Below are 27,951 nucleotides of genomic sequence, written 5' to 3'. Positions count from 1 at the left end.
GAAAAAAAGTTTTCAGAGCATGGACTATTACCAGAGACAAAATGAGAAGTTTCATAATGTTAACTGAGCCAATTCTTCAAGAGGTCATAGCAACCCTAATAACAGAGCTTCAAAAGAAATGAACCAAAAACTTATAAAACTATATTTGAAGTTTATAACATTAGGGAAGAAGGTCTCTCACTCACAAAAATCTAATGAAAGGGTATCCATGGATACAGAAGAAGAATCTTTGAAGTCAAAGGTGGGCCACAAATCTGCTCAAACGTTTACAGTGCAACTCTACAACTGAAGCCAGTCTCCACAAGGGAAATGCAGTCCCCACAGCCATCGACACCAGTAGATTTTTCACCTCCAGAGACTTAGGAAAGAACTGTAGAAAATTAAAAAGTCATGTTGCATTGTAAAAGAAATTCAGATCAAACACCAAGAATCCAGGAGTTAAAAGACACACATGCAGGGTAAAGCGATCATCTTTCAGAAAGGTGCATTCTGCATCTTTGACTCTGAAGAGGGCTGAGTCAGTAAGCAGCAACAGCTATTAAAGGAAAGCCTCCCTCCTCAAGCTTTAAAAGAAATGGGTAGGAGATGTTAGAAATTAAAAATTAGTTAAAAATTACAAATTTCCTACTGAGTAGGAATCGTTAGAAATTATTCTATTGGCAAGAACATTCCAGAAATAAAGCTGCAGTACTTATTAGGTCTATATTAGGATTCTCCAGAGAATTAGAACCAACAGAAGAAAAAGAAATTAGGTAGATGGATGAATTTACTAGGAAACTGGCTCACATGATCATGGAGGCTGAAAAGTTCCACAATGGCCATCTACAAACTACAGCAAAAGAAAAGAGTAGCTATGATTTAGTCCAAGGAGCCAAAGCCTCGGCACCAGGAAAAATCTAATGATATTACAGCCCGAGTCAGAGGCTAAGGCCCCAGAACCTCCAAAAGCCACTAATGCAAGTCATAGAGTCCAAAGGTAGAAGAACCTAAAGTTTGATGTTCAAGGGTGACAACAGAAGAAAGTACATCCTAAAGGAGGAAGAACTGGTGGTCGTAGGGTCTTTCCTCTGCTTTTCTGTTTCACCCAGTTTGGGTGGCGCCTGCCACACTGAGGGTGGTCCTCCCCACTCAGTTCATACCTCATAGATACCCAGGAAGTCATGCTGTGCCAAGTCTCTACTTGTCACTCAAGCCAGTGAAGTTGAACCCCATGATTACTATCAGGGTTCAACATGCTCACGACAGGGACACGATGCACACGCCTCAGCGCTCAGCAGCTCTGAACCCCAGCACGACTGGCCCGGCAGGTGGCATAGGACAGTCCCGTTGAATGGTACAAGCCACCTGACAAGACAGTCATGTATGTACTGCTGGTGGTTCAAGACAGCAGGAATGTGTTAAACTGAATAATAAAGATTAATTCTGATGAGTACAGTCATTCATGATTGATTGTTTTAAACAAAATCTTCTGATCTTGACTACATACTTTGTTATATAAGCCATCTTCCTTTAAAAAAACTTGATCCCTCTGAATTAATTCAGCTCATATTTCAATTACATTATAATACCAGATTGAATAAAAATTAAATATATTTTTTCATATATTTATTTGCCATTTGTATTTCTTCATCTAAGAAGTACATATTCATCTCAGATGCCCACTTTTGGATCGTATCTTTGAATTTGGAGAAGTTTGATTTTTTTTTCCAGTTCTTTATATGTTCTAGATATAAGTCCTTTGTCTGAGGGACAACTGGGTAAAATTTTTTCCACTCTGTAGATTGTCACTTCACTCTGTTGTTGATTTCTTTTGCTGTGCAAAAGCTGCTTAGTAAGAGATCCTAGTTATTGATTCTTTGTAGTACTTCCCACATGATCTGGGTTTTGTTCATGAAGTCTCTACCTACACCTATGTCTTCATGATTTCTACCTATTTTATCTTCCAGGAGACTTGGTGTTTCTGTTTTAATATTTAGATCTTTGATCCATTTTGATTTTAGTTCAGTGCATGGTGATGGACATGGGTCTAGTTTTAGTCTTCAACATGTAGACAGCCAGTTTTTCCAGCACCATGTATTAAAGAGGCTATCTTTCTTCCAGTGAACATGTTTGGCCCCTTTGTAAAAGTTAAGGTGGCTAAGCGTGTTTGTAGTTGTGTCCGCATCTTCTAATCTGTTCCACTGATCCTCAGGTCTGTCTTTTTGCCAGTACCATGCTTATTTTATCACAGTAGCTTTGTAGTATAATTTCCAGTCAGGGATTATGATGTTCTCTGCCTTGTGTTTGCTGCCAATAATTATTTTTGCTATTCTTCTGGTTCCAAATTAATTTTAGGAATGTTTTTTCTAGTTCTGTGAGGTATGCTAATGGTATTTTGAGTGAGATTGCTATCATTGGTCATTCAGGAGATGCAAATTAAAACAATAGTGAGATTTTATCTAACTCCAGAAAGAATAGCTATGATCAAGAAATCAACCAATAACAAATGCTTGGGCAAAAAGAAACTCTTCTCCACTGCTTCTGGGAATGTAGACTGGTACAAGCACTGTGGAAATCAGTATGGAGGTTCCTCAAAATCTAGGATTAGAGGTCTCAATCAACACAGCTACTCCCCTTCTGGCTATCTTCCCAGAAGAATTAGAAACATCATACCAAAGCAATATACGTGTACCCATGTTTATAGCAGCACAATTTGTAATAGCTAAATATTGGGAACAATCCAAAAAGCCACTGACCGAGGAACGGATAAAAAAGATGTGGTATTTTTAATACAGTGGAGCACTACTCAGTCATAAAGAGGGATAAACTTGAGACATTTATAGGTAAATGGATGCAACTTGAGACCATACTCCTAAGTGAAATAAATCAGAGTCACATACGTAAACATCCCATTGTTTCCCTGGTGTAAGAAACTGAAAGAGTAAATAAGGATCAACATGTACAACAGATACTGTGAAATGGGAAGAAATTGTTCAAAAGGAAAGAAGAACTGGGGGGAGAGGGAAAAAGGAAGGAAGGGAAAGGAAAAAAATATAGGTTAGTTACACTGTACTACTAGTTTGTCGCAGTTCATTGAAAAGAAAGGTTTGTGCTAATACTATCTGGAAAATTTTTATGTCCATATCTTATACTCTGAGTAACTACTTTGAACATAACAATACACAATGTATTAACTATTGTTATTCTCCTATTGTTCTGTTATGAATTTTTTTTTTATTTTTTCCAGAAAATAAAAAATAAAAATAGGAAAAAAATAAATATAAATAAATTTATGGTCTTACTCAGGGACTATGAAATTTTTTGTTTATTTTTCATTGTACTTGATAATGTGTCTCTCACCTTAGTAGACAATAAATCATATAGTTGGGGGGAATCAATGGTGCTGAAAGGATGAACAGACAAGTCAATTATAACTATAGAGTTCAACATTCCTCCCTCAATAATTGACAGAACAAGTACATAATTAGCTAAGGACAAAGAAAATATGAATAACACTATTAGCCACTTAAACTAATTACATGTGTAAAACATTCTACCAAGTAATAGCAGAATACTTGTTTCAAATGCAAATAGCTATGTGTCAAGATATAAACATTTAGCCACGTAAAACAAATGTAAATGAACTTAAGAGGAAGTAAGGTAGAAAAATATGGTAAAGATTTAATTTTTAAACTTTAATACAGTAAAAAGATGAATAGCCATTGATCCCCTCAGAATGGTCTCCCTAACTTCAAACACACATCCCATCATTCTTGCCACTTTCTGAAGCAGTTCTGGAAGTTCTCTTTCATGTGTGTCTTTAGTTATGCTGTCATGACTGTTTCAGTGCTCTAAATCAATTCCAAGTGTTGATCTTTCATGGTCATTTCATCTTGTGGGAAGACCCAGAAGTTGCACAGTGCCAGATCTGGTGAATAAGGTGGATGAGGACACAACATTATGTTTTTTCGAGCTTGCTTTTCCATTCAATAGCACTTAGTAGTAGCATTCACTGTTTTGATCACACTTCCTAAAGACACTAAGCAAGACTTCCAGAACTGCTCCAGAAAGTGGCAAGAAGGATGGGGTAAGTGTGAAGTGAGGAGTACACCAAAGAAGATTAATGGCAATGTAATAATTTTAAAAATTTAAACGTTCACTATTGTTACGGTTTGTGTCTGGATGTCCCCCCAAAGCCTCATGCAGTCATGGGGCCGGCTTCTGGAGTTTATGATTGATTCATGGTCCAATGCTGGGATTATGGGTGTGAGTGCTACACCCACTCTGGGCAGCCTGCATACAATCTAAGGGAGGAAAAGAGGCTCGCTCTTCCTGCCTGCTCTTCCCTTTTTGCTCTTACTGCTTTTGCTATTTTTCACCATGAACTGTTGCCCTCTGCCATGTGCCACTCTGCCTTGGAGCCAGCCAAGTATGGACTGAAACCGCCACAGACTGTGAGCTAAATAAATCTTTCCTCTTTAATTTGGGTGTCAGGTATTTTGTCTCAGCAACGAGAGAAAAGTAACCAAGATAACTATATATTTTGATCACATGTCATATTTCCGAGTATAATGAAATTAAACTATAAACAAAAAACACCCAAAGACCTAGAAAATCTCCAAGTATTTCAAAATTTAGTGACAGACTTCCAGATAACCAAGGAAATAAAGACCACAAGAGAAATTAGGAAATAATGTGTAATAAAAAATATTAAATTTGAGAAACACAACTGAAACACTGTCCATAGGAAAATTTACAGCATTAAACGTCTGTTAGAAGAGAAAAAAGTCTCAAATGAAATGATATACGACTTCAATTTAAGGTACCAGTAACAGAGAAAAATTTACTATAAGCAAGACGGAAATAAAAATAAGACTATAAATACAAGATATAGAGAAAAATCAATGAATCCAAAAGCTGGTTTCTTTAAAATATGGTGTTCTTTATACAATAAAAGGAAAAATAGAGAACAGATACAAATCACCTATGTTACTGGCTTTCTAATGTACTTAAAATCTTTTATTTTGGAATCAGGTAATTCCTAAACTCTCAAATTAAGAAAGTTTGCTCAAGTTCATATAATATAGCCAGAATTTGAATCTAGATATTCCTGGTAGAAAATCTTGAATCCTCCCTACTATATTTAAGCACCTTTTTTTGAGCTCGGGGAAGAAAAAAAGAAAAATGTGGAAAACATTGCTTCATTGACCATACTCTAACATGGTTTCCAATAATAATATTTATGCTAGTTCATATCAGAGACTTAAAAACAGATAATATATCTGGACTTCTATACATTATCTAATTGTCTAACTATGAAAATATTCATTTCCTGCCTGTAAATACTCCAAATCATTGGAATTCACCTGGTGTTTTAAAACTGTCTATATTTAAAAACTGTCTATAACAACATCACTACTTATATTTTGTTAAGGAAAGAATTAATGATGGAAAAAAGATTTTTGTTACTTCTGTATTAGACATTTAGATCAAATATGTTGATCTAATTAAATTATACAAATCCTTTTTAAAAATAACTTCAAATCTTATGTCTTACGAAAGTAATTCTTCACTTAACAATTCAAACAAAGAGGATAAGGAAAAGATTTAAAAATTAAATGAGAAACTATCTAAATCCTCCAATAACTATTATATTGAAAAGTATGAAATTTTCTACATGTTTATTTCTTATTTTAAAACTTGAAAATAATTCAGTTCATTTTATTATAACTTCTAGATGGCACAATGGAGACATAAGACTAACAATCTTACAGCACTAAAATCCTAGCACTTAGAATATTTATGATTTTGAAACATTTATAAAATTAGAATTTGTGACAGAGGCATATGTATTAGAAAAGTTCTAAAACTCAGGACATTCTGTCGACATGGAGACTTTTTGCTTTTGGATGCTTTACAATTAAAAATGACAAGTATCAACAAAATGTGAATTTATTTCCCTTACATAACATTGTAAACTACCTTTAAAAAACAGCAAAACACAAATTAAGAAAAATAAAACCATCTAGCCTGTTCACTGCATCTAACTTGAATCTTAAAAATAAACTTGTTTCTGAGGAAGAAAAAGAATATAAACTTCTCAATGCTGAAAGCATAAAAAAAAACTTCTGAACTTCTGCAAGCACAGTTTGTCATCCTAAAGTAGGCCAAAAGGCAATTTTAAATGCACCTGCATGGGGGCCCGTCATTCCACAGTAAGAAAGCATCCCTGAAGAAATTCCAAAATACTTGCTATTTATTATACTTAGAGGACAAAAACTGCATTTCCTACTTCTTGTTATGTCCCTACCCCTTCCTCCTCTCTTTGACCCATTAGTTTAGATGTCTGTGTCTCTCTCTCTTCCTCTCAATTTTTTAAGCCAGCCACCCCTTTTAAGGGGTCTATACTTGCAGCAGCAGCATCTCAAATTGATATTAGTATCTTTTAGGAGCTTCTCTGAACTCTACTTGCTCCACTTACTGTATCAATTTCTCTTAAAACCTATTAATCAGCCTTTTACTTTAAAACCTTTTGGATCACCACTGCACAGAAATTTAAATCTCAGCACCTTAGCAGTACAGAGGGTCTTTTATATCAAGGTCCAGAATTATTTGGAAAGCCAGTCTTTCCTGCCAACACTCTCTCTTACCATAACAAACCCTATATACTCAGTAATAATAAATATCATGATTTACTATGCACTTTTATATCTATAAAAGATTTATTTATTCTACAAAGTTATGCACCAGGTACTGTTCTAAAGCATTTAAGAAATAACAACTTGCCGGGCATGGTGGCACACACCTGTAATCCCAGCACTCAGGAGGCTGAGATAGGAAGATCATTGTGAGTTCGAGGCCAGCCTGGGCTACAAAGTGAGCTCAAAACCAGACTGAACTGAACAGCAAGACCCTGTCTCAAAAAGACAAAAAAAAAAAAGAAAAAAAAAACTCAATTAATAGTCATAACATTGCTATGAGGTATGAGATAGGTACTGTACTATTATCCTGATTTTACAGATGAGCAACCCAAAGAACACCCCCCCTACACTCTGCTAGTAGGAATAGAAAACTGTTTGCTAATTCTTCAATATATCAAACATGAAGTCACCATATGATCCAGCAATTTCATTCCTAGGTATACACTCATGAAAAAAAAAATATTCCATCTAAAAACTTGAAACTTGTATATGAATGTTCATACTCTTTTGCCACAAATTATCCATAATTGCCAAAAGGAGAAGCAACACAAATCTCCACCAGCAGATAAACAGGTAAATCAAATGTGGTACATAGATGTTATGGAACATTATTTGCCCATAAAGGACTGAAGTACTGATTCATGCTACAACATGGGTGAGTCTTAAAAATATTATACTAAGTGAATGAAGCCAGTCAAAAAGATCATAACTTAAATGATTCTTTTTATAAGAAATTGCCAGAAAAAGCAAATTTATAAACAAGAAGTAGACTAGTTGTTGCCTATGGATGATGCGTGAGGAAATGGGAGCTACTGGGGCATAAGTGTTCTTTAAGGAATGACAAAAATGTTCTGGAATTAGACGATGATGGTTGCATGATCTTGTGAAAATAGGAAAACTACTGAATTCTACACTTTAAACTAATACATGCTAGGGTATATGAATTTCCTCAACAGGGCTCTTACAGAAAGAATAACATATACTAGATCTACATACTGAAACCACAAAACATGATTGAAATTTCAAGAGATCTAAATACAAGAAGATGTAATACAGTCTTCAAGAATCAAAAGACTCAAGATGTTGATTCTCCCTAGTTTGATCTATAGATTTCATACAGTTCCATTCCCAGCAGGCCTCCCTAGAAGTTGACAGGCTGATTCCAAAATTTATAGGGACCTATAATATTAAAATGGCAAAAAAATAAAGAAGAGAAAGAAGAACTTGACAAAACCCAGTAAAAGTTTGAGTATTTAAGTGTTTGGCTTTAAGAACAGTAATTAAGATACATTACACTGACCTAAAGATACAGATTAATGGAACAGAATACACAGCTCAAGAAACAATGCCATACATATACTGATAATTCATTTTCAATAAAGACACGAACATGATTAAATGGTAAAAGGATTTCAACAATGTTAGAAAAACTGGATACAGGGGGTGGGGTACAGCTCAATGGTACAGCCCTTGCCTAACATGCATACACTCCCGGGGTTTGATCCTTAACACTGCAAACAAAACAAAACCTCAACTCTACCTTAATTAATCACAAAAATTAACTTGAAATCAATCCTAGACCTAAATAGAAAAGCTGAAACTACAAAACTTGGAAAGCAGAAGAGAATGTGGGGCAAGGCAAAGATCTAGACAGGATTAAAAAAAAGAGTAAGAAGCAATATTAATCATACAAGAAAGTACCAGGTATCCAGACTTCATCAAAATTAAAAGCTTCTGTTCGTTGAAAGATATACTATGAATAGAGAAGTGAAAATGCAAGCCACTCACATGAAGAAAATATTTACAATAAATACTATCTGCAAAAAGTCTTATATCCAAAGTTCATTTAAAAAGTCTCAGAACTCTGCAATAAGACAAACAACTCAATTTTAAATGGGTAATTTGAATAGATACTTCACAAAAGAAAATATAGAAATGACCTATAATTTTGGGAAAAGATACTCATTATCACTAGCCATTGGGAAAATGCCACCTCCTTCTCATTAAGATGGCTACAATAAAAAAGACCGGCAATACCAGAGAGCTGGTGAACAAGTTCAAAGTCTCATGCACTGCAGGCAGGAGTGTTTAATTTATCAATTCATTGGAAGACTGGCTGGCAGTTTTGAATAAGGGTCAACATACATTTACCATATGATCTAGCAATTCCATCCCTAATTATTTAACCAAAAGAAATGAAGATTTATACATGAATTTCAAAGAAGTTTTATTAATGGGACCAAAAAAAATTCAAAACAATCTATCTGTCCTGTACCTGGTAAATGGATAAATAAATTGTGACCTATTTATACAAAAGAATACTACCTCATTATAAAAAGGATACAAACTTTTTTTTTTTTTGTACCAGGAACCAAACTCAGGCCCCTGCACTTGCTAGGCAGGCACTGTACTGCTGAGCTATATCCCCGGCCGACACACTTCTGAATTATCACACACTCTATAGCCTACCAAGTACACCACCATGCCCAGCTTGCTCTGTACCTTAAACATTTGCGGGCTTCTGATACAAATGGAAAAAATTTAAAAACATCTGACTCAGTGAAAGAAGCCAGATTTAGAGGATACATTTTCTTTTTATGATTCCATTTACATTAAGTTCCAGAAACACTAAACTAATCTGTAGTGCTAAAACTCAGATGAGTGGTTGCTTAGAATGGTAGGTAGTATGAAACTGACTGGGAAGAGGTATGAAGAAGTTTACAAGCTGACAAAATCACTGGCGATGTTTTTATTTTTGTTTTTGTTTTTGAGACAAGGTCTCTCTATGTAGCTCAGGCTGGCCTTGAACTCACTATGTAGTGCAGGCTGGCCTCAAACTCATGGTGATCCTTCTACCTTAGCCTACCAAGTACACCACCATGCCCAGCTTGCTCTGTACCTTAAACATTTGCGGGGGGTTATACAGTTATACATCTTTGTCAAAAGTTGTTAAACTATATATTTGAAATGGGTTCACTTTGCTGTACACAGATTATTCCTCAATAGAAATAATTAAAAAGAGGGGCTGGGGATTTAGCTCAGCGGCAAAAGCGCCTGCCTGGCAGGCGCAAGGTCGTGAGTTCGGTTCCTGGTACCGGAGAAAAACCAAAAACAAAAAACAAAACAAAACAGAAATAATTAAAAAGAAAAAATAGTCTTTGCAAGGAAGCCAAATACAGTATAACAATAGCAACTTAAATAAGACAGGGTAAATCAAGCAAAACATGAAAGCCAGAAAGTGGAAAAAGTCAGAAAAATAGAACCTGCATATATTATTTTAAGAAAGAAGACCTTGGATCATTCCTTTTCTTTTCTCTATAGGGAAGTTTTGGTAACTTATAATGAAATTATCAGGTGACACAAGAGTACTAAGGTTCATTAGTTGATTTCATATGCTCACCAGATTTTGAAGCCTCAGAAAACATTCACTTTCTAAGGTGACTACTGACATCTCTATACCACTATGAAAAATGTTTGGCAGGAGAAACAGGCAGACCATGAAGCACTGTTTCCTATCTATTGCCTTGGCATAAAACGTTTCATAGACCAATACTATCAATCCCAAACAATTTGGGCAAGAAATTTTGACACAAAGTGAAGCCAGAAATCCACTCCTTTCTGCTAATACCAGGCACAGTGTAATGCCAGCACCCCGAAAGGCTAGGATAGGACGATTCCCAGTTGGAGCCCAGCCTGAACTTAGTGAGATCCTGTCTCAAAAAAAAAAAAAAAAAAGTTTAAAAGGGCTGGGGAGGCAGTTCAGTATAAAAGCAAACAAAAAGAAAAGAAGAAGAAAAAAGACTCATGGGAACAAGATGACCAGATAACACTCACCTCTTCCACAAGAGACCAGTACTTGCTGTTACTGCAGATGCTCCCAGGAAAGCCACCACCATCAGTCTTCTCCTAGCCTGGGCAGGCTGTGATGCTCCATGGTACCATCGAGAACCCACAGCCAGTTCCGCCAACGCAGCAAGTGAGTTAAGACGAAACATCCTGTGGACAAAAAAGGAAAAACTGTCACTGTGGTGGCTGTGATGATGCTATCAACATCACCAATAAACACTGAGTGAGTATTACTCTGCAGCAGCACTATTCCAAACACTTTGCGTGTACTATCCTGTGTAACTCTCAGGACACTCTAGAAATGTGGTGCTATATAGCAAAGAAAAATTACAAGACAGAAACCACATGATAATTTCAACAGTCAAGTTTAATATGAAACATTGCTAATTACAACAGGAGATTAACTACTCAGGAACCGGACAGCAGACAGAAGCAGTAGCCCCTACTCCTAGGGCTGACACAGAGCATCAAGAACGAAACACATGTGTAAAATGGTCACTCTTACCAGGGCTCAGACCTAGATCTTGTGGTGAGGGCACAACCACGGCAGTTTGAGAAATTTATACCAGCAGAATTCACTAAAAAGCCACTCTCTGTGATGCCTGACTCTACTGGGAGAGTTCATGCCGATAGAATTTGTTAGGAAGGCAGGCCCTGAGGTACCGAGAAAAGCCACCACAGGGGGATGCCACAGTAATTAATTCCTTGGGAAACTGCAGTGTGAGGGTTGCTGCTAAAACTCCCTAGGGGTTGAGAGTGACTGAGTGTCCCACTAATCCTTGCCTGCCAAAGGAGCAAGCAGCAAAGAGCACACAAGAATCAGAAAGACAAAGCCTTACTCCTCCCCTGTCCCTAGATATCTAAAATAACAACGTGAAACAATAACTGGCAAGGGGGAAATTTCCAGAATCACAGACAACAATGAACATGTGAGAGCTGAAAAGCAATGGGTTGATAAGCAGCACCTTCACTTTATAGATGTACATCATGACTTACTCAGAAGAGTGCAGCTCTGGAAATGGTGGATCCAGAATTCAAACCCGGAGTAGACTGACTCCAGAGTCCAGATTTTTACAAAGAAGACTTGGCTAGTCACTTTTTAAGTAGAAGATTGTGCTAAGGGAATCCACCTTATAAAGCTGACATTGCTTTTGCTAAAGGAGTAATTTAAGGGGTTTTGTTTGATTTTTATGGTACTGAAGATTGAACCCAGAGTCTTGCTTGCACTGAGCCCTTTTCTGATTTTATGGAAAAAAAAGGCATAAGCAAATATAAGAGATTAACAATAGTTATTACATTGTGTAGTGTTACCTTCAAAGTAGTTACTCAATACAAGACATAAACCAAAAAGAGGCTCACAACAAAGAAACATAACACAAACTTTCTTTTCAATGAGCTAAGATAAACTAGTAGTATAAATGAAACAAATTAGCATATATATTAAAACCTATCCTATTCATATTCTATTTTAAAACAGAATATGTAATTTGGGGAATTATTTGAACTTCTCCCTACTTCCTATTTATCTCTCTTCTATTTAGCGCTCCTTCTATTTGTACATAATATTGTGTTTCTCATGTAAGAGAAACCATGCAATATCTGAGCTTGCACATATGGCTTATTTCACTTAACATTATATACTCAAGTTGTACCCATTTTCCTCAAGTTTGAGGGAATGTCTTAAGTACATCTTTCTTTATGACAGGTATTTCATTGTGTATAAGTACTATGTTTTCCTTATACATTCATTTGTTGATGGGCATTTATAATATTTGCAAGATCTAACTATTATATATTGTGCTGCTATAAACATGTTATGCATCTATACCAAATACGATGATTTTAACTCTTTTGGGAAGATATCTAGAAGGGGAACAGTTGGGTCAAACTAGGGTCTCTGTAAGTTGCTCAGTTCCCCTGGTTAGGCTTGAAACGGGCACTCCTTCTGCCTCAGCCTTCCAGAATGCTGGAATTATAGGCATGCGTCATCAGGCCAGCAGTAATTTATGATTTAATTAAATCTTTCTCACTCTCAAGTCCTTGGAAGCCATCCTGCCCATTTGATTCTTATATATCATACTTAAAACCTCACAAAGAAAAAATGCCTTTAATATTTTGCTTTACATCAGTAAAACCTGGGACCTTTTTACTGAGATGGCACCAAAACTGAAGGAAGTCCCTGCTCCTCCCAAAGCCAAAGGCTTTACAGACCAAGAAAAGCAGTGCTCACAGGCTCATCCAACTACAAAGAGAAGATCCACATATCATCCACCTTTTGGTAGCTCCAGAGACATCCCAAATATCCTCAGAAGAGCACCCCCAAGAGAAACAAGCTTGACTACTATGCTATCATTCAATTCCTCCAGAGCGCTGAGTCTGCCACTTGGGAGACACAAAACAACACACTCGTTCAAAGCTAACAAGCTCCGGATCAAACAAGCTATGAGGAAGCTCTGACATTGACAGGGCTAAGGTCAATACCGCAAATAGGTTGATGGTATATGTTCAACTCGCTCCTAATTATGAAGCTTTGGATGTTGCCAAATCATCTAAGCTGAATGCAACTGGCTGTTTTGTTTTGATACAGGGTCTCACCATGCTCAGGCTGGCCTGAGACTCACTATGTAGCCCAGACTGGCCTGGAACTCAGGAAAACTCAGGATCCTCTTACCTTACAGGATCCTGAGTGCTGAGATTACAGATCTTGAGTGCTGAGCAACTCCTGAGTGGTGGGATTACAGGTGTGCACCACCATAACTGGCTACTAAGCTGGCTGATTCTAAACATACATTTTTGTCACCATAAAAATCTGTATAGGTTCATTTTGTCGTTCAGTAAACATTCACTCTTCCATCCCTCATATTACCGGCAAAGACTACTGTTGGGGACCAGGCCATGTGATAGTTCAGGAGGGACCCAACGATGTGACTTAAGCTCCTCCACTGCTGTCCCAAGGAGGTTGGTGTTACCTTGCCTCAAGAACAGGGACCTGCACTCATGTATAGCTCTATTTATTTTCTTTAGAAGCCACTTTGAAGATACCAAAGTATAGTACAACAACTCTTGATAATCTCCTACCTCTTTTGTCTGTAACTCACTATTATTTGTCTATTTGTTTTCCTGAGAAACTATTTTGTAGATAACAATATGTAAAACAATAACCATTGATAATTTCCTATCATTTTGCCTGTAATTTGCTAAGTCCCCCCTATTATTATGTTATCCTTCTTTTACTCTTTAAAATAAAAAAAATAAAAAATAAAAAATAAAAAGAACAGGGACCTGTACACACAAACACACACAGAGCAGCCCGCATGCCCTCTGGCTATGGATGGAATGCTGATAACCCAGCATTCCTGAAGCAAGACCCAGCATTCCTGTGGAGGACAGTTGTCAAAATACAGGCATCTGGGTATAGAGAAAATCTAGTTCCTCATTGCTTATTCCTTATCTATCCCTCCCCCATGCTTCTTGCTTACTAATACAAGCAGATCAGCCGTGAGACTGCTGTGCTTGTTCACTAGAGGCAAGTTCCTCCTGGTCCCTACAAGGGACCCTAAATTCTGTCTTTTGTCCTTCTTCATTCCCTGTTGTCCAGCCCTCAGGTATCGGGAGTCTGATCACACACCACCACAACCACCCCTGCAGACCACTTCCTCACTTTTAGTTTTTAGTGTGTGTTTTGCCACGTGCTTTGCTTTGACCAATGGAACATGGCATGAAGTAAGTACTGGTAAGCAGTGCTAAAGTTCATGTTCTTGAAGATGTTCCTAAGAGATGATCATGTGGCAAGCAGACCTTGATCCCTCAACCTGGATTTCAAGAGATCTCAGCCTGCAATAAACCACTGTCATGCCCAGCAGGGCCAGGGAGTGAAGACACCCTGCAGAGTGAGCCACAGAGACATGGGGGTTGTTTGGTGCCACAGCAAAAGCTGACTAATTCATCTAAGAGAATTACTGAAAAACTGTCGCTCAAAAAGAATTTACTACACAAATGGTGTGAGATCTAAAAAGTCAAAATTTTTTTCATTCTAATTAGGCAAGGTACACCTGGAATATTTCTTTTTTAAATTTTTTTTTTTTTAGGCTTTTTTTTCCGGTACCAGGAATCAAACTCAAGACCTTGCACTTGCCAGGCGGGTACTGTGCAGCTGAGCTATATCCCTGACCCTGAAACATTTCTAAAATGATAATGTTTCTTAAAAGTACCTTAAAGAGGTATAAAATATTATAAATGATAGAAAATTAAAAGAAAGACTATGTTGAGACTGGATTAGCCAGCCAAAGGCTTTTATTTGGCCTTACACCTCAGAATCGTGTAAAATTTTGACCAAGTGACAGACATGTCAGGAGTACCAAAAGCCTCTGGATCATTTTGGATGCCCTTACCCAGGGAATTAATGGGAAATGACTGATTTCTCTACCAGTGGTGGCAAAAGTGTGGCACCTGCGGTACAGCAGGGTGTTTGTATCACTGAGCACTCCAAGTGGTTCCACATCACTGCGGCTGGACATGACAGCAGCCCTGAGGGCACAGTATGGGCTTTCACTCCTACATTCCTGGTTAGACTTAAGGAAGAAAAGGTGTCCTCTCTGGTTCCACAACCTTTTTATAGGGATGATTCATTCACATTATACAAAGTATCTATGTCTTCCCTTTTTCATTTTTCTCAAAATATACCAGTAGTGCACTGTTTCCTAATCTAAATTACTTTATTCTTGGTGTGTGTCTTTCTATGGCAATATATTTGTTAACATGTTTGTCTTCCATATTTGGCTTTGAACTTTTGTCAAGCTCAATTTTTTTTCCTTTTTGTAAATACACAAACATAGGACCTGTTACTCTACAGGTGCCAAAAATATCTCCTCTGTTCTCATTTTTTTATTAGTACATGTTTTAGCACATAATGTTTATATTCCTTTCAGGAAGTTGGTACATGTACATCATACATCTTAATTCCTTTTTTCTTCTCTTTTCTCTTCTTTCCCTTCTCCTTCCATTCACTTCTTGACCCCTTCCTTTTTTCTCCTTTTGTACACATTTGCTATCCAAGTTTACATAACTCCTGCGGGGTTGGTGCATGGATGTCATACATCTTAATTCCTTTTCTCTCCCCCTTTCCCTCCTCTCTCTCTCTACCTTTTGATCCACTGCTCCTCTTAAAGATCTATCTCCTTTCTTCCACTTATCTTTTATTTTGCTCTTTATTAATATTTTGGGTTTCTCATATAAGAAACACCAAGCAATATTTAAGCTTGTGTGTCTGATTTATTTCACTTAACATTACAGTTTAAAGGTACATCCATTTTCCTACAAATCACTAAAGTTTATCTTTATGGCAGAGCAGTGCTCCACTGTATGTAAGTATCACATTTTCTTTATCCATTCATTTGTTGATGAATATATAAGCTGCTTCCAAGATTTAGCTATTATGACAAAAATATCTCTTAACTATTTTACTTTCACATGAAAAATGTCTGGGTACAAACTATACCAGTACATACTAGCTCCTAGCATTTATATACACTTTCAAACCCTTAATTTACTAAGAAACTATGTTTGAAAGTTTTATTGTTTATATTCAAGTCAGATTTAACTACTTAGCTGCCTCCTAATATCACCGAGCAGGTTACTGACTCCTCCCTGGGACCTATCTTCCTTCATCCAGCCTAGTTTTACAATTGAACTAAATCCTGCCCTTATGGACAAAGTAGGAAAATGAATAATTTTTTTTCTATTTTCTATGAGTTAAGTTTCAGCAAATGCTTACAACCTTCCCCAATCCCAGAAATTATCTCCTTTTCTTGCATATAAGCTAATAAAATCTAGCAACTTCCTGGCAAGTTCTGGTTCATTTTTAAATTAACATTTCCAAATCCACATGTGCATTCACATAAATAGAATTGCTATTGGCTACAGCAAAAATGTGCATGACTAAAACATGTATTTCTAGAATAAACATTCATCCCTGACAACATGAAGAAAAAGGCTGCTGGAAATTGTCTTTTGTGTGTGTGTGTGTGCTGGAAATTTTCAATGTGCAAAACACATAATATACCAATCCAAAAGTTGTAGGTTAAGGTGGAAGTAAATTTGTAAAATCTGGTCAGATCTGGACAATAACTAGACATGAGATTAAATAGGTAAGCCATAATCATGTGAGAAGATACATGGAATGCCAAACTGGGCATTTTTATTGCATACATTAATAAAAAGCCACTCAAGTTCTTAAATAGGAAAAAAACATGATCTAACATTGAAAAAAACATAATCTACCTGTCAGCAAAACAGAGAACAAATGCAGAGAACCAAAGGCAGAAAGCTAACCAGAAACCTTAGGTATCAGTTGATCAGTTGATGATAAATGCCTAGGCTAAGCATAGAAACAAAAAATAGAATTAAACAAAGAATTTCCAAAGATTGCTTCTCGGTCTTTTGGCTAAGATCAAGTGTAAAAAATTTCCAAAGAGAAAATGATTAGGTACCACCAGTATCTAACATGTATCAATATCTAAGTATACAGGAGGTATAGATGATATAAAGGGAAAAAGGATTAAAATAACAACAACAGTAAGTAATATGGTAGAAACTGAAATAGGCCGGGCATGGTGGCACACGCCTGTAATCTCAGCATTTGGGAGGCTGAGGCAGGAGGATCGTTGCAAGTTCAAGACCAGCCTGGGCTACAAAGTGAGCTCAAGGCCAGCCTGAACTGCATAGCGAGACCCTGTCTCAAAAAGACACACACACACAAAAAAAGAAAGAAACTGAAATAAACTAGGAATCCAATAGCCTAAGATTTAGTTTCAACTCTACTGCTCAACAGCAGAGTACAGTTGTTCCTCGGTTCATGAACTTAATTCTTTCCATGATTTTGGTCACAAATCAGATTGGTCACAAACTGAAGAAAATTCCCCATGAGGTCAGCATTGACCTTAACCATTGAATTTGATTTGGTTCGTGACCAGTTTGCTTTGCAATGTGAATCACGGAAAGAATTAAGTCCAAGAACTGAGGTACCGCTATAACAAAAGAAGCTCATCTTCCCTCCTAGCGGCAAAAGTACACCCAACAGTCAAAGAACTGCCTAGATGAGTTTAAGATTCCTTTTGTCTCTTTAATGCTCTTATGAGAAACACTGGGAGCCTTCTTGCTGTTTTAAAACAATCTACTTAATGGGGAAAGAGACTAAGGTCATACCATATAGTCAAGATTTGTTAAGTTTGAAAATCCATTTCTGTGTGTTATGGCTCTAGGGGATTTCAAACCAGTAGTTCAGAGTTTTACTAACATTTCACTTAACTTTGATGTTGCCATTCAAATGTTAGTGTCTACACCTCATTTTACTACTGGTTTTAATATCATTCCCCAATGTATACATCAAAAGATGTGTCCAAATATCTTCTCTAGTGGAATTTTCATAGACACCAAGTAAATAAAAATCCACTGAGAAAAGGCTGTGGTGAAGTAATAGCATAAATGGTTGATATGTTAAGTTTTTATAAGAAACAGATTTAAGGAAATCTGCTTTCCAACACAGCCTGGAAAATTGAATAGGCCAATTTGTAAGAGTTCTACAGTGGTGAAGATTAACATACACGTTTAATGACATGGGTTAAATTAAGTCAGTAGCAGTGCATTTTTCTTCCCTAACACCCTGCCACTCTCCTCCAAGTTGTTCTCAATCTCCCTCGTTAAAAAAGGCATGTTTCTTAAGAAGTATCTTTGATATAAATTGAAAAAAGATAAACAGATACTTCTAGCTGAGAAATGTCAAGACAGGCAACTAAAAGATAATGTTATCAAAAGAAGCATTAGCTATCCAACAAGAAACTGTTGAAATAAGATTTAAATCCTGTAACAGTGTATCGATGCTATGTTTCCACATCTATTATATTAAGACTATTACACTTATTGCTTTCGGTATATTGCAAAGGGTAACACAACCAGAAACTCATTTAATTCAATATTCTTATTTTGCAGAAGAAGGAATTAAGATCCAGGTAAGGTATGTGGTTTGCTCATAACTACCAAGTTAAAAATATACAATAGATCTTAGAATCTTTGACTCCCTAAAAAACAAATAACCTTTTAATAACTGTTCTTAGCAGAATAAACAGTCTCTCTCTAAAAGGAGATTAAGGGGCTGGAAATGCAAGTCAGTGGTTGGGCGCTTGCTTAGCCCTGGGTTTCATCTCCCAGCAACTAAAAAAAAAAAAAAAAAATCAAATGCCCAACTATAGGAAGATACACAATGATGTACTAATGCTAGTTTATAAATATGAAAAATGAGAATTATAAAATATTAGTAATATATGTGTGTGTTCTTTTAATTTATCAGGAAATTTTAAAAGATGCAAATAAAATGTGATACTTTTTTGTATTTCAATTTTTTTTTATTAAAAAAATAAAAATAAAGGCAGAACCACAAAGTTGATGTTGCATTCTCTTTTTTTTTAAATTTTATTTTATTTTACTTTATTTTTATTTTAAAAATAAAAGGAAAATATTAACAGACAGACAACATTTTACAAAATAGCAAAGGAACAGTACAGACAGTACGGAGTTACAAACAAAGTGGTAGGGAATTAACAATGCTTGTTGTATTATGATGCTGCATTCTCTTTAGTGAAGACCTCTCATTTACTATTGCCCTACTGTTAAAATCAGGCCCAACAATGCCATAGCCATCAACCCATATTATGTTAAGTTTTCCTACTGAAAAATGCTTTAATAAAATCAAGTTCATATCTGACACTCTGAATATTAACACATCTTAATTCAATTTACCAAAGTATTAGCCTTCCACACCATACTCTTACACTAACTTATAATACTTGCTTCTACTTTTCTATGTGAATTGCCCCTTATTATTTCTGACCTCTGACAACTGTACGTTTAAAGAAGGGCTGCTTGTCTCTTCCAAACCTAGCACAGGCATAAATAAATAAACCCCTATTGTACTATTACTACTGCCAGAACAACATTTGCAAACTTTTAGAGTCCAAGATACATTTCTGACATCTACCCGAATACGGCCAACAACAAAAACTAGAATTCAGTTAATAAAACATCACGGTTCCAAAGTAATTAATTTACATGAATAAAGAGATTGAAAAAACAAGGACCATGTGTCCAGGAATGAGCACAATTAACATATATTGGTGACAGTTCAGGGTGCCCTATGTACCTGAAAACATGGCTGCGCTCCAAGAACAAAACTGTAAAATTGGCTCTATCTGGGGTGCTCCGAGACAAGGGCTGGCTCTGCCTATTCATCACCATGGCAGAACTGGAGTCAGTAAGTCAGTGGGGCCTTGGCCATTAAGTATCTGAATTATACACTTAACTCTCCTTTATTCTCTCTCCATGCTAAGTAGCTTTATGATTTTAACTTGCTCTCTAGGTAGACTCCCTTCAGAGGGAAAACATGCTGACCAGAAAATGAGAATATCCAGTTTTCATGACACCTTGTGGCAAAGTAACAAATTGGCAGCCTGGCTTTTAATTTTTGTCTCCCGTGAAATTAGTCAGCCTAAACCAGGCATGGTGGTACACGTGTATAATCCTAGCACTCAGGAGGGTGAGGCAGGAGGATTGTTGCAAGTTCGAGGTCAGCCTGGGGTACAAAGTGAGCTCAAGGCCAGCCTGAACTGCATAGCAAGACCCTGTCTCAACAACACAAAAACAAAAAAAAAGAAAGAAATTAGTTAGCCTAAAGCGGCTTTGCTCGAACTTCCAAGGCTGAAGAGCCAGACTGAGGACTGTGACAGCTCCTCCTCTGCTTTGCCACTTCACCCCAACATCTCTCCCTGGGCAGATGGCAATGACATTTTCTCCAAAGTTTTTTAGGGGTACCACACCCATTTTCCTATTGCCCTGATAATCAGGCTAGCAGAGGACAATAAATGAAAAATCTAAAGACTGGGAAATGATTTTTAAAATAGTGATTTGCTGGACATAATACAAGCTTTTAAAAAAACAGAGGCTTTTGTGTGGAATGAGGAGATATATATATATATATAATATTTGAAATATTTGTGTGAGTGTGTACAATACTGAGGATTGTATCCAGGGCCCTGCACTTGTCACTGAGCTACACCCCTGGGATTATAGGCCTAACCACCCGATATGCACTACCACACCCAAGTAATGTTATTTTTACTAAACTATCCTATACTACCAGCTAAAAAGGGCAAATTTTTTTCAATATGAACTATTTTAATACTTTTCTGAGTCAACCTGATAGGGCAACACTAGTGCTGAATGGAAAGATTTTTTCCCCATCCCAAGTTTTGCTTTCTAATGACTGCTTATATTCTCAAAATACCTGAATAGACCGTCCATTCATTACACTGCTAATAAGAATGAGCTTATCTAAACAGCAAAAAAGATCTCAAAAATATCCCACAAATATTTCATTTCACACACTACTGGAAAACAAGAGTACATATGATTTTGCCATATATATCTTTCTCTGAAGGAATTATAATGGTAAACAGCTGCCAAACTCCATACTAAACATTGTAGTAACCTAATTCAGCTAAGGTATAGTGACATAATTACTTCAATGTTTCACATAAAATGGATGAATGTACTTTTTGTTTATTTTACAAAACTGCAACCTAGACCAATTCATTAAATTCACGTAAGGGTATTTGCAAATATAAACAAGTACATTTATTTCACTAATACTTGCAATTCTTCTTTGCAAACAGTATGCATTATCCCCCAAACACGTGCAATCTGTGTAAAAAACAGTGGCCATAAACCTAGGAGAATAAATGATAATAACAAATGTGCAATTTGGTATGGCTGTATCCAAGGCTTATGGGGTTTATGAAAGCAGACTTAAGGAGCTGTCAGTTAGCCAAGTTATTCCTTGTGAAGACTACAAGAGTTATTACAATGAGCTTATTTTAATAACTGATTCGGATTCAATTTATATACCTGTCCAACTCAGTAAACAAGGTTTATGTAACTTCAAGAAAGCTGAGACATGAGGACTGTGGGAAGACACAAAATCTAATACAATACTTTAAGTATTAAACACATTCAAATGTTTATTGATATAACTAAAAATACAATAAGTTAAATAATGCCAAACAATTTCAAATAACAATATAGTAGGGTATTAGCCCGTAAATGAGTATTGTGAACTTACGGGCTTGGTTTTATCACCATTTCTAGGTGCACATCTTAGACATGCTACACAACAAATGCTACTACTTTTCTACACTATTCGTCAAATTGGCCCTTCTTAAGGTTCAACTGAAATCCCACCACATCCATAAAAAACATAAAATTATTAACACATTTGATTTCTTCCTCTGAATTTCCATAAAATTAACATTGTGTACCATTATTATGGTACCTTTTTTGTGAAGTCATTTTTAAAATAAATCTAATTTGCCAAGGTGACTGAAAACCTAAAGATAGGAAGTATGTGTAAATTTAAAATATCCACAGTGTAAATGCATTGCAAGTTGTTAGCAATACTAATAGCAAATAATGCACTAGAATAGATACAGAAAACTTAGGTTCTCCTTCTAGTTCTACCGACCAGCTATGTGACAGCAGGTCTTCTTATTCCTAAGACTAAATTCCGGAAGACGAAGGTCACTAGCAATACTATTTGTAAGCTTTTTCTGGTTTTAATAGATTGTTTCATAAAACAAAATGTAAATGTATTTTGAATGGTTTGAAAGAACAAGGCCAGTGACACCCAACATTAGTTTTACCAATTTAAGCAAATTTCCTACAATCTAAACTATTATTTCATTCAGATCATTAGCTATAAACTGAGCAAGAAAACACTGTGAGAGTACTGCAATAGGTATAAAGACAAGACACAGATCCTGCCCACAAATATCCTGTAATTTCACAGTGAAAAAAAAACCAAGATAATCACAATGTAGGACAGAAAAAGTGTAAAGACTAAAAGAACACAGTAGAATGGCTTGAACTGCATTAGGTTAGGAAGTAAAAAGCACTCAAGAAAGGCTTCTAGAATGAAGAATCAATTGCTTAAAGTAGGAAAAAGCCAATTATGCATTCTTTACAAAAGAATTTGGCTGAATGTATTAAAATAACTCTGTCACTTTAGCACAGATGATAACAAGTGAAATTACCTGAAGAGCAGGAAGCTGTCTTAAATATAATCTTTATTGCACAACTATGATACTGTTCAAAATGCAACCCTATGGCGCTGGGGATTTAGCTCAGCAGCACAGCGCCTGCCTAGCAAGCTCAAGGTCGTGAGTTCGATTCCTGGTACTGGAAAAAAAAAACTCCAAAAAGACAACATGCAACCCTATATTAAACTTTGATTATGTCAAGTAATATTCAAATATCTTCATATATTTCTTTTAAATAAAATGAATCAGACTCAAAGGTCTAGGGGCAACCCACTTTCTGAGCTTTTCTTTCAATAAATTCTTCCTAAAAAAAAAAAAAAAAAGGTCTGCATTGAAGCTATCAGTATGATTGCCAAATATAATACAGCTTAATACTCATGCCCAGCAAAGATGCATTTTCAAAGCTCAAAATGACATTACAGAGTAAATGAGGAAAACTCACACTTCATCTGTGCCTGCTCTGAGAAATATTTTTCAACAGCAGAGAAAGAGCTATTTTAAATGCTCTGGATGAGACGGTAAAGTTAATTTAAGTCTTACATGTCTTTAACAGTATAAAACAATAATTGCAGAAACCTGAATCATTTCATAAAAATGTTAGGTTTAACACGAAAGTTCTGTACATATTCTTGCTACTGAAAATCAGGTTAACATTCTAAGGTATTTCACCTTTGCATAGTTTCTGAAACATCTTTATTCAAGGACCTCCATGGTTTACTTTCTTCAAGGGTACACATGCACACACACACATATACACACATACACACACCATAAAGCTTTGCTGCTGAAATAAAATATAGAATTTCTGGATGATAAAGGAAGAAGTGTGACAATTTTCTCTTCCAAGTAACTGCACAGAGAACCAAGTGTGAAAAAAGAAAAAATACAAATCAATTAACAAAAAAAGTCTATTTAAAACAAAAACAAACCACCATCTAGGAAATGATAGAAACAAAGATGCTCAATATAAATTTTCTAAAATCTCCAGAATGTACTCATGTGTTGAAATCATGGATATGCATTTGATGTTTAAATTCCCACGAAACATCATCTCCAAGGCAACTTTCAGCGCAGTCTTGGAAATTAGGCAGCTATACTCTCCATGATTAATAAATAATTTTAAAGTACTTAAAAGCCAATAGAAAACTTCAGGAATATTTCAACATTGCTCCAAAGGAAATGAGTGCCAAGATAGTACTGACGTGTGTAAAGAAAAGGTCAGGATGAGTAGAAGTGAAAAGGAAGTGATGACAAACCGTTTAGAGCTTTCAATGATAAAAACAGCGCACTGCAGCATGCATGCCATGGGTTCACCACTGCTGATCTAGAAGAAGCACGGCTGGAAACCCAGCTTCGCTCTCCATCTCTCCCAACCTTTGGATTATAATCAGTTTTCTATTTAAAACTATGATATATTTTAATATCAAGCCCTACCTAACCTTCAAATATTTTAATATCATATTGCTATACTTTGCAGCAAAACTGGCAGTAACAGAATCTTAGTGCAATAACAAAATTTCATTTAAAATATTTCTGTTTAAACAATTCTTAATAAGGGTTTACTAATAGGGTGCTGTCAGTATTTGATTATTCACATGGGATTCCTAAACTTCACTCTCCCAGAATATTAACCTAAATCTTTATCATTAAACCAAAATACAAAGTCAATTTGCTAGGCTGACATTCACTATGAGGCGTGTGTGCACATGCACATGTGTGTGGCTTTAAAATGGATAAATGTGATTTTAATGGGCTTAACTGAAAATAATGGAATATGCTTATGTGCTTATCTCCCAACATTTTTTTCAAAAACAACCCAGGAAACAAGAAAGGAAAAATAACACTGCATGAAAACCACATACTCAGCATAAATTGAATACAGAACACCTAAGCTGCAATATAATATTAAGAGAAAAGCACCAAATTCCACTGCAAAAATTCTCACGCTTCTTCCCAATCCCTCTTCCAATTATGACTCTATAGTGAAAAAAGACAGAAAAAAATAGTCGTAAAAAATGAGGGAGAAAGATGAGCATGGTGGCGCACATCTGCAATCCCAGCACTCAGGAGGGTGAGGCAGGAGGATCTCTGCAAGTTTGAGACTAGCCTGAGCTACCTGAACTGCATAGGGAGATCCTGCCTCAAAAAGACACCCACACACAAAGAACAAAATATGAAGGAGAGAATTAGCAACAGGGTTTAAGCTTAACCTAGAATTACCACAAAGAAAATACTTAAAAAAAAAAAAAGTGGATAGAGTAAAACCCACTGTTATATAAAAACCTGTACACAAATGTTCATAACAGTTACAAGAGAAAAAATAGAACAATCCAAAGGATTAACAGGAAGTAAATGGATAAATAAACTTGGTATGTCCATACAGTAGAAAGTTATCCAACAATAAAAAGGAGCAAATTATTTATACATACAAAACACGGGGGGCTGGGGATATAGCTCAGTGGCATAAGCGCCTGCCTGGCAAGTGCAAGGTCTTGAGTTCTATCCTCGGAACCGAAAAACAAAAACAAAAACAAAAAAAGGGTCAAAACACGGGAGTATTTAAAAAATCATTATACAGAAGAAAAGAAGAAAAGCCTCATACAGTCACAGGAGGAAGTGGGCTTCTCTGAGGCGGCTGAATCTAGAGTTTGTGATTGGTTCCTTATCTAGTGCTGGGATTGGGGGTGTGTGTGCTACACCCACCTTAGGACAGACAGACTGCATACAATATAAGGGAGGAAAAGAGGCTTGCTCTTCCCTTTTGCTCTTTGTTGTTTTTGCTGTCTTCTGCAGCCATGAACTGCTGCCCCTCTGCCATGGAGCCAGCTATCTGATTATGGACTGAAACCTCTACAAACTGTGAGCTCAATAAACCTTTCCTCCCTTTATTTTGGGTGTTGGGTATTTTGTCTCAGCAACAAGACAGAAAAGTAACTAAGACAGATCTCATCAAAATACCAATTATAGTTTGGCATGGTGGAGCATACTTGTAATGCCAGCACTCAGGAGGCTGAAGAAAAAGGATTACTGTGAGTTTGAAGCCAGCCTGGGCTACAAAGTGAGTTCAAGGCCTGCCTGAACTGCATAATGAGACTCTGCCTCAAAAAGACCAAAAACAAAATTTTTTTTTGAAGAAATAGAAAAGGCCATCCTAAAATTCATACAGAATCTCAACAGACTGAATAGCCAAAATAATCTTGAAAATGAAGAACAATGCAAGAGGACTCATACTTCCTGGTTTCCAAACCCAGGACCCTCAGTGAGCTGCCAGGGAGCCCCAGACCCCACGCCCTGCCTCTGCCACCATTGCTGGAACAACCCTCAGTCCCAGGAAACCTAGGGAGCCTGGAAAATGACAAGACAAAGAAGCAAAATGCAACCTCAGACCTCCACCCAACCCAGAACAAGTCCAAGAAATATCAACATCGAAGAACTTGGAAGTCACACACCTTAAATTTCTGAAATGATAGCAACTGATGTAAAGAACCAACTACACTAGGCTATAGAAGAAATCAAATCAGAAATAATTGCTCAGGTAAAAAAATAAGAACAATAATGAAAGAACTACTCAGCATATTGAAAGACATAGTTTAAAAAATAAAAATAAAAAATAGAGGAGCACAGAAAAGTGATGGAAACCTTGAATGAACAATATAGGAAAGAATTAGAATGCATGAAACAGATTCAAAGAGATATCCAAGAAATTAAAAACTCCACTGAAAGTTAGCAAGACCACTTGAACAAAACTGAAGATAGATTTTCAGACCTCAAAGACAGCATTGCAGCTAGCAATCATGAAAGGAAAGATCTCTTAAAAATAACAAGGAACCAGGAAATAACAATTCAACAGCTGCAAGATGAGGCAAAGAAAAACAATGTAAGATTGACAGGCGTCAACAAAAGAGCTGGAGGCAACACAAATGACATGAAAGGCTATTTGCAGAAACAATAACAGAAAATGTCCCAAGCATGGGAAAAGAATCTGACATACAGGTAAGTGAAGCATACAGGCCGGGCGTGTGGCACATGCCGGTAATCCCAGTACTCGGGAGGCTGAGGCAGGAGGATCATTGTGAGTTCGAGACCAGCCTGGGCTACAAAGTGAGCTCAAGGTCAGCCTGAATTGAATAGCGAGACCCTGTCTCAAAAAGACCAAAAAAAAAAAAAAAAAAGAGAGAGAGAGAGAGATAAAGAAGGTCACTACACTCCTGTTAGGGGTAAATTGTAAGAGGAAGAGATAACAATCATAAATATATGCATCAAATGTAGAAGCACTCAACTAAATAAGACAAGTTTTAACAGACACGAAAAATCAAATAAGCAATAACACAATTGTAATGCAATTATAATGTAATGTAACCTCATTGTTACAAAGAGATAGATCAACTAGACAAAAAATCAGCAAAGAAATAACAGAACTAAACCAAACATGTGAACAAATGGACTCAGTACACCTTTACAGAGTATTCCACCCAATAACGTTAGAATACACATTCTTCTGAGCTGCACATGGGTTGTTCTATCTAGAACATATAAAGAATTTTTAAAAATCAGGCCCCCCAAATTCAAAGACCCAATACAAAAGTGAGCATTTGAGATGAATACACACTTCTTAGGTAAACAAATACAATGGCAAATAAATACAAGAAAAAATATTCAACATCATTCATCATTCGAGAAATGCAAATTAAAACAACACTGAGATTCTACCTCACCCCAGAAAGAATGGCTATCATCAAAAATCAACCAATAACAAATGCTGGAGGTGCTATAGGGAAAAGGGAACCCTTCTCCACTGTTGGTGGGAGAGAAGTCTGGTGCAACCATTATGGTAATCAGTGTGTAGATTCCTCAGTAAACTAGGATTAGAGGTCCCATTCAACCCCGCTATTTCCCTCTTGGGTATTTTTCCAAAAGAACTGAAAACATCATACCACAGCAATATATGTGCACACATTTATAGCCATGCAATTTGTAATAGCTAAATCTGGAAACAATCCAAATGCACATCAACTGAGGGATGGATAAAAAAGATGTAGTATTTTTATATAATAGAGTATTACTCAGCTATAAAGAAAGATAAACTTGAGACTTTTACAGGTAAATGGATGCAACTACAGACCATACTCATAAGTGAAATAAATCAGACTCACATGTATAAACATCATATTGTCTCCCTTGTGTAAGAACCTGAAAGAGTAAATAAAATCTGAAAGATAGAACATATACTGTGAAAGGGAAAGAAACTCCTCAAAAGTGAAGAACAATTGAGATGAGGGAAAAAA

At 36.4% G+C, this 27,951-nt stretch overlaps 1 protein-coding gene across 5 annotated transcripts in view; it reads right to left on the bottom strand.

The window, feature by feature from the left end:
• The window catches only part of Micu1 (mitochondrial calcium uptake 1), a 229,820-nt gene that overhangs the window by 172,151 nt on the left and 29,718 nt on the right, over positions 1 to 27,951 (bottom strand). For all 5 annotated transcript variants that reach the window (XM_005390006.2, XM_005390008.2, XM_013516918.1 and 2 more), the window contains one exon: positions 10,515 to 10,676. In XM_005390006.2, the coding sequence (XP_005390063.1) occupies positions 10,515 to 10,676 (162 nt within the window). The remainder of the gene's footprint in view (positions 1 to 10,514; positions 10,677 to 27,951) is intronic.

The sequence above is a fragment of the Chinchilla lanigera genome, unplaced genomic scaffold (assembly GCF_000276665.1).
Source record: "Chinchilla lanigera isolate Chin_1 unplaced genomic scaffold, ChiLan1.0 scaffold00036, whole genome shotgun sequence".
Taxonomy (NCBI): domain Eukaryota; kingdom Metazoa; phylum Chordata; class Mammalia; order Rodentia; family Chinchillidae; genus Chinchilla; species Chinchilla lanigera.
The sequence above is the reverse complement of the archived record's forward strand: the minus strand, read 5'-3'. Positions and strand labels throughout refer to the sequence as shown.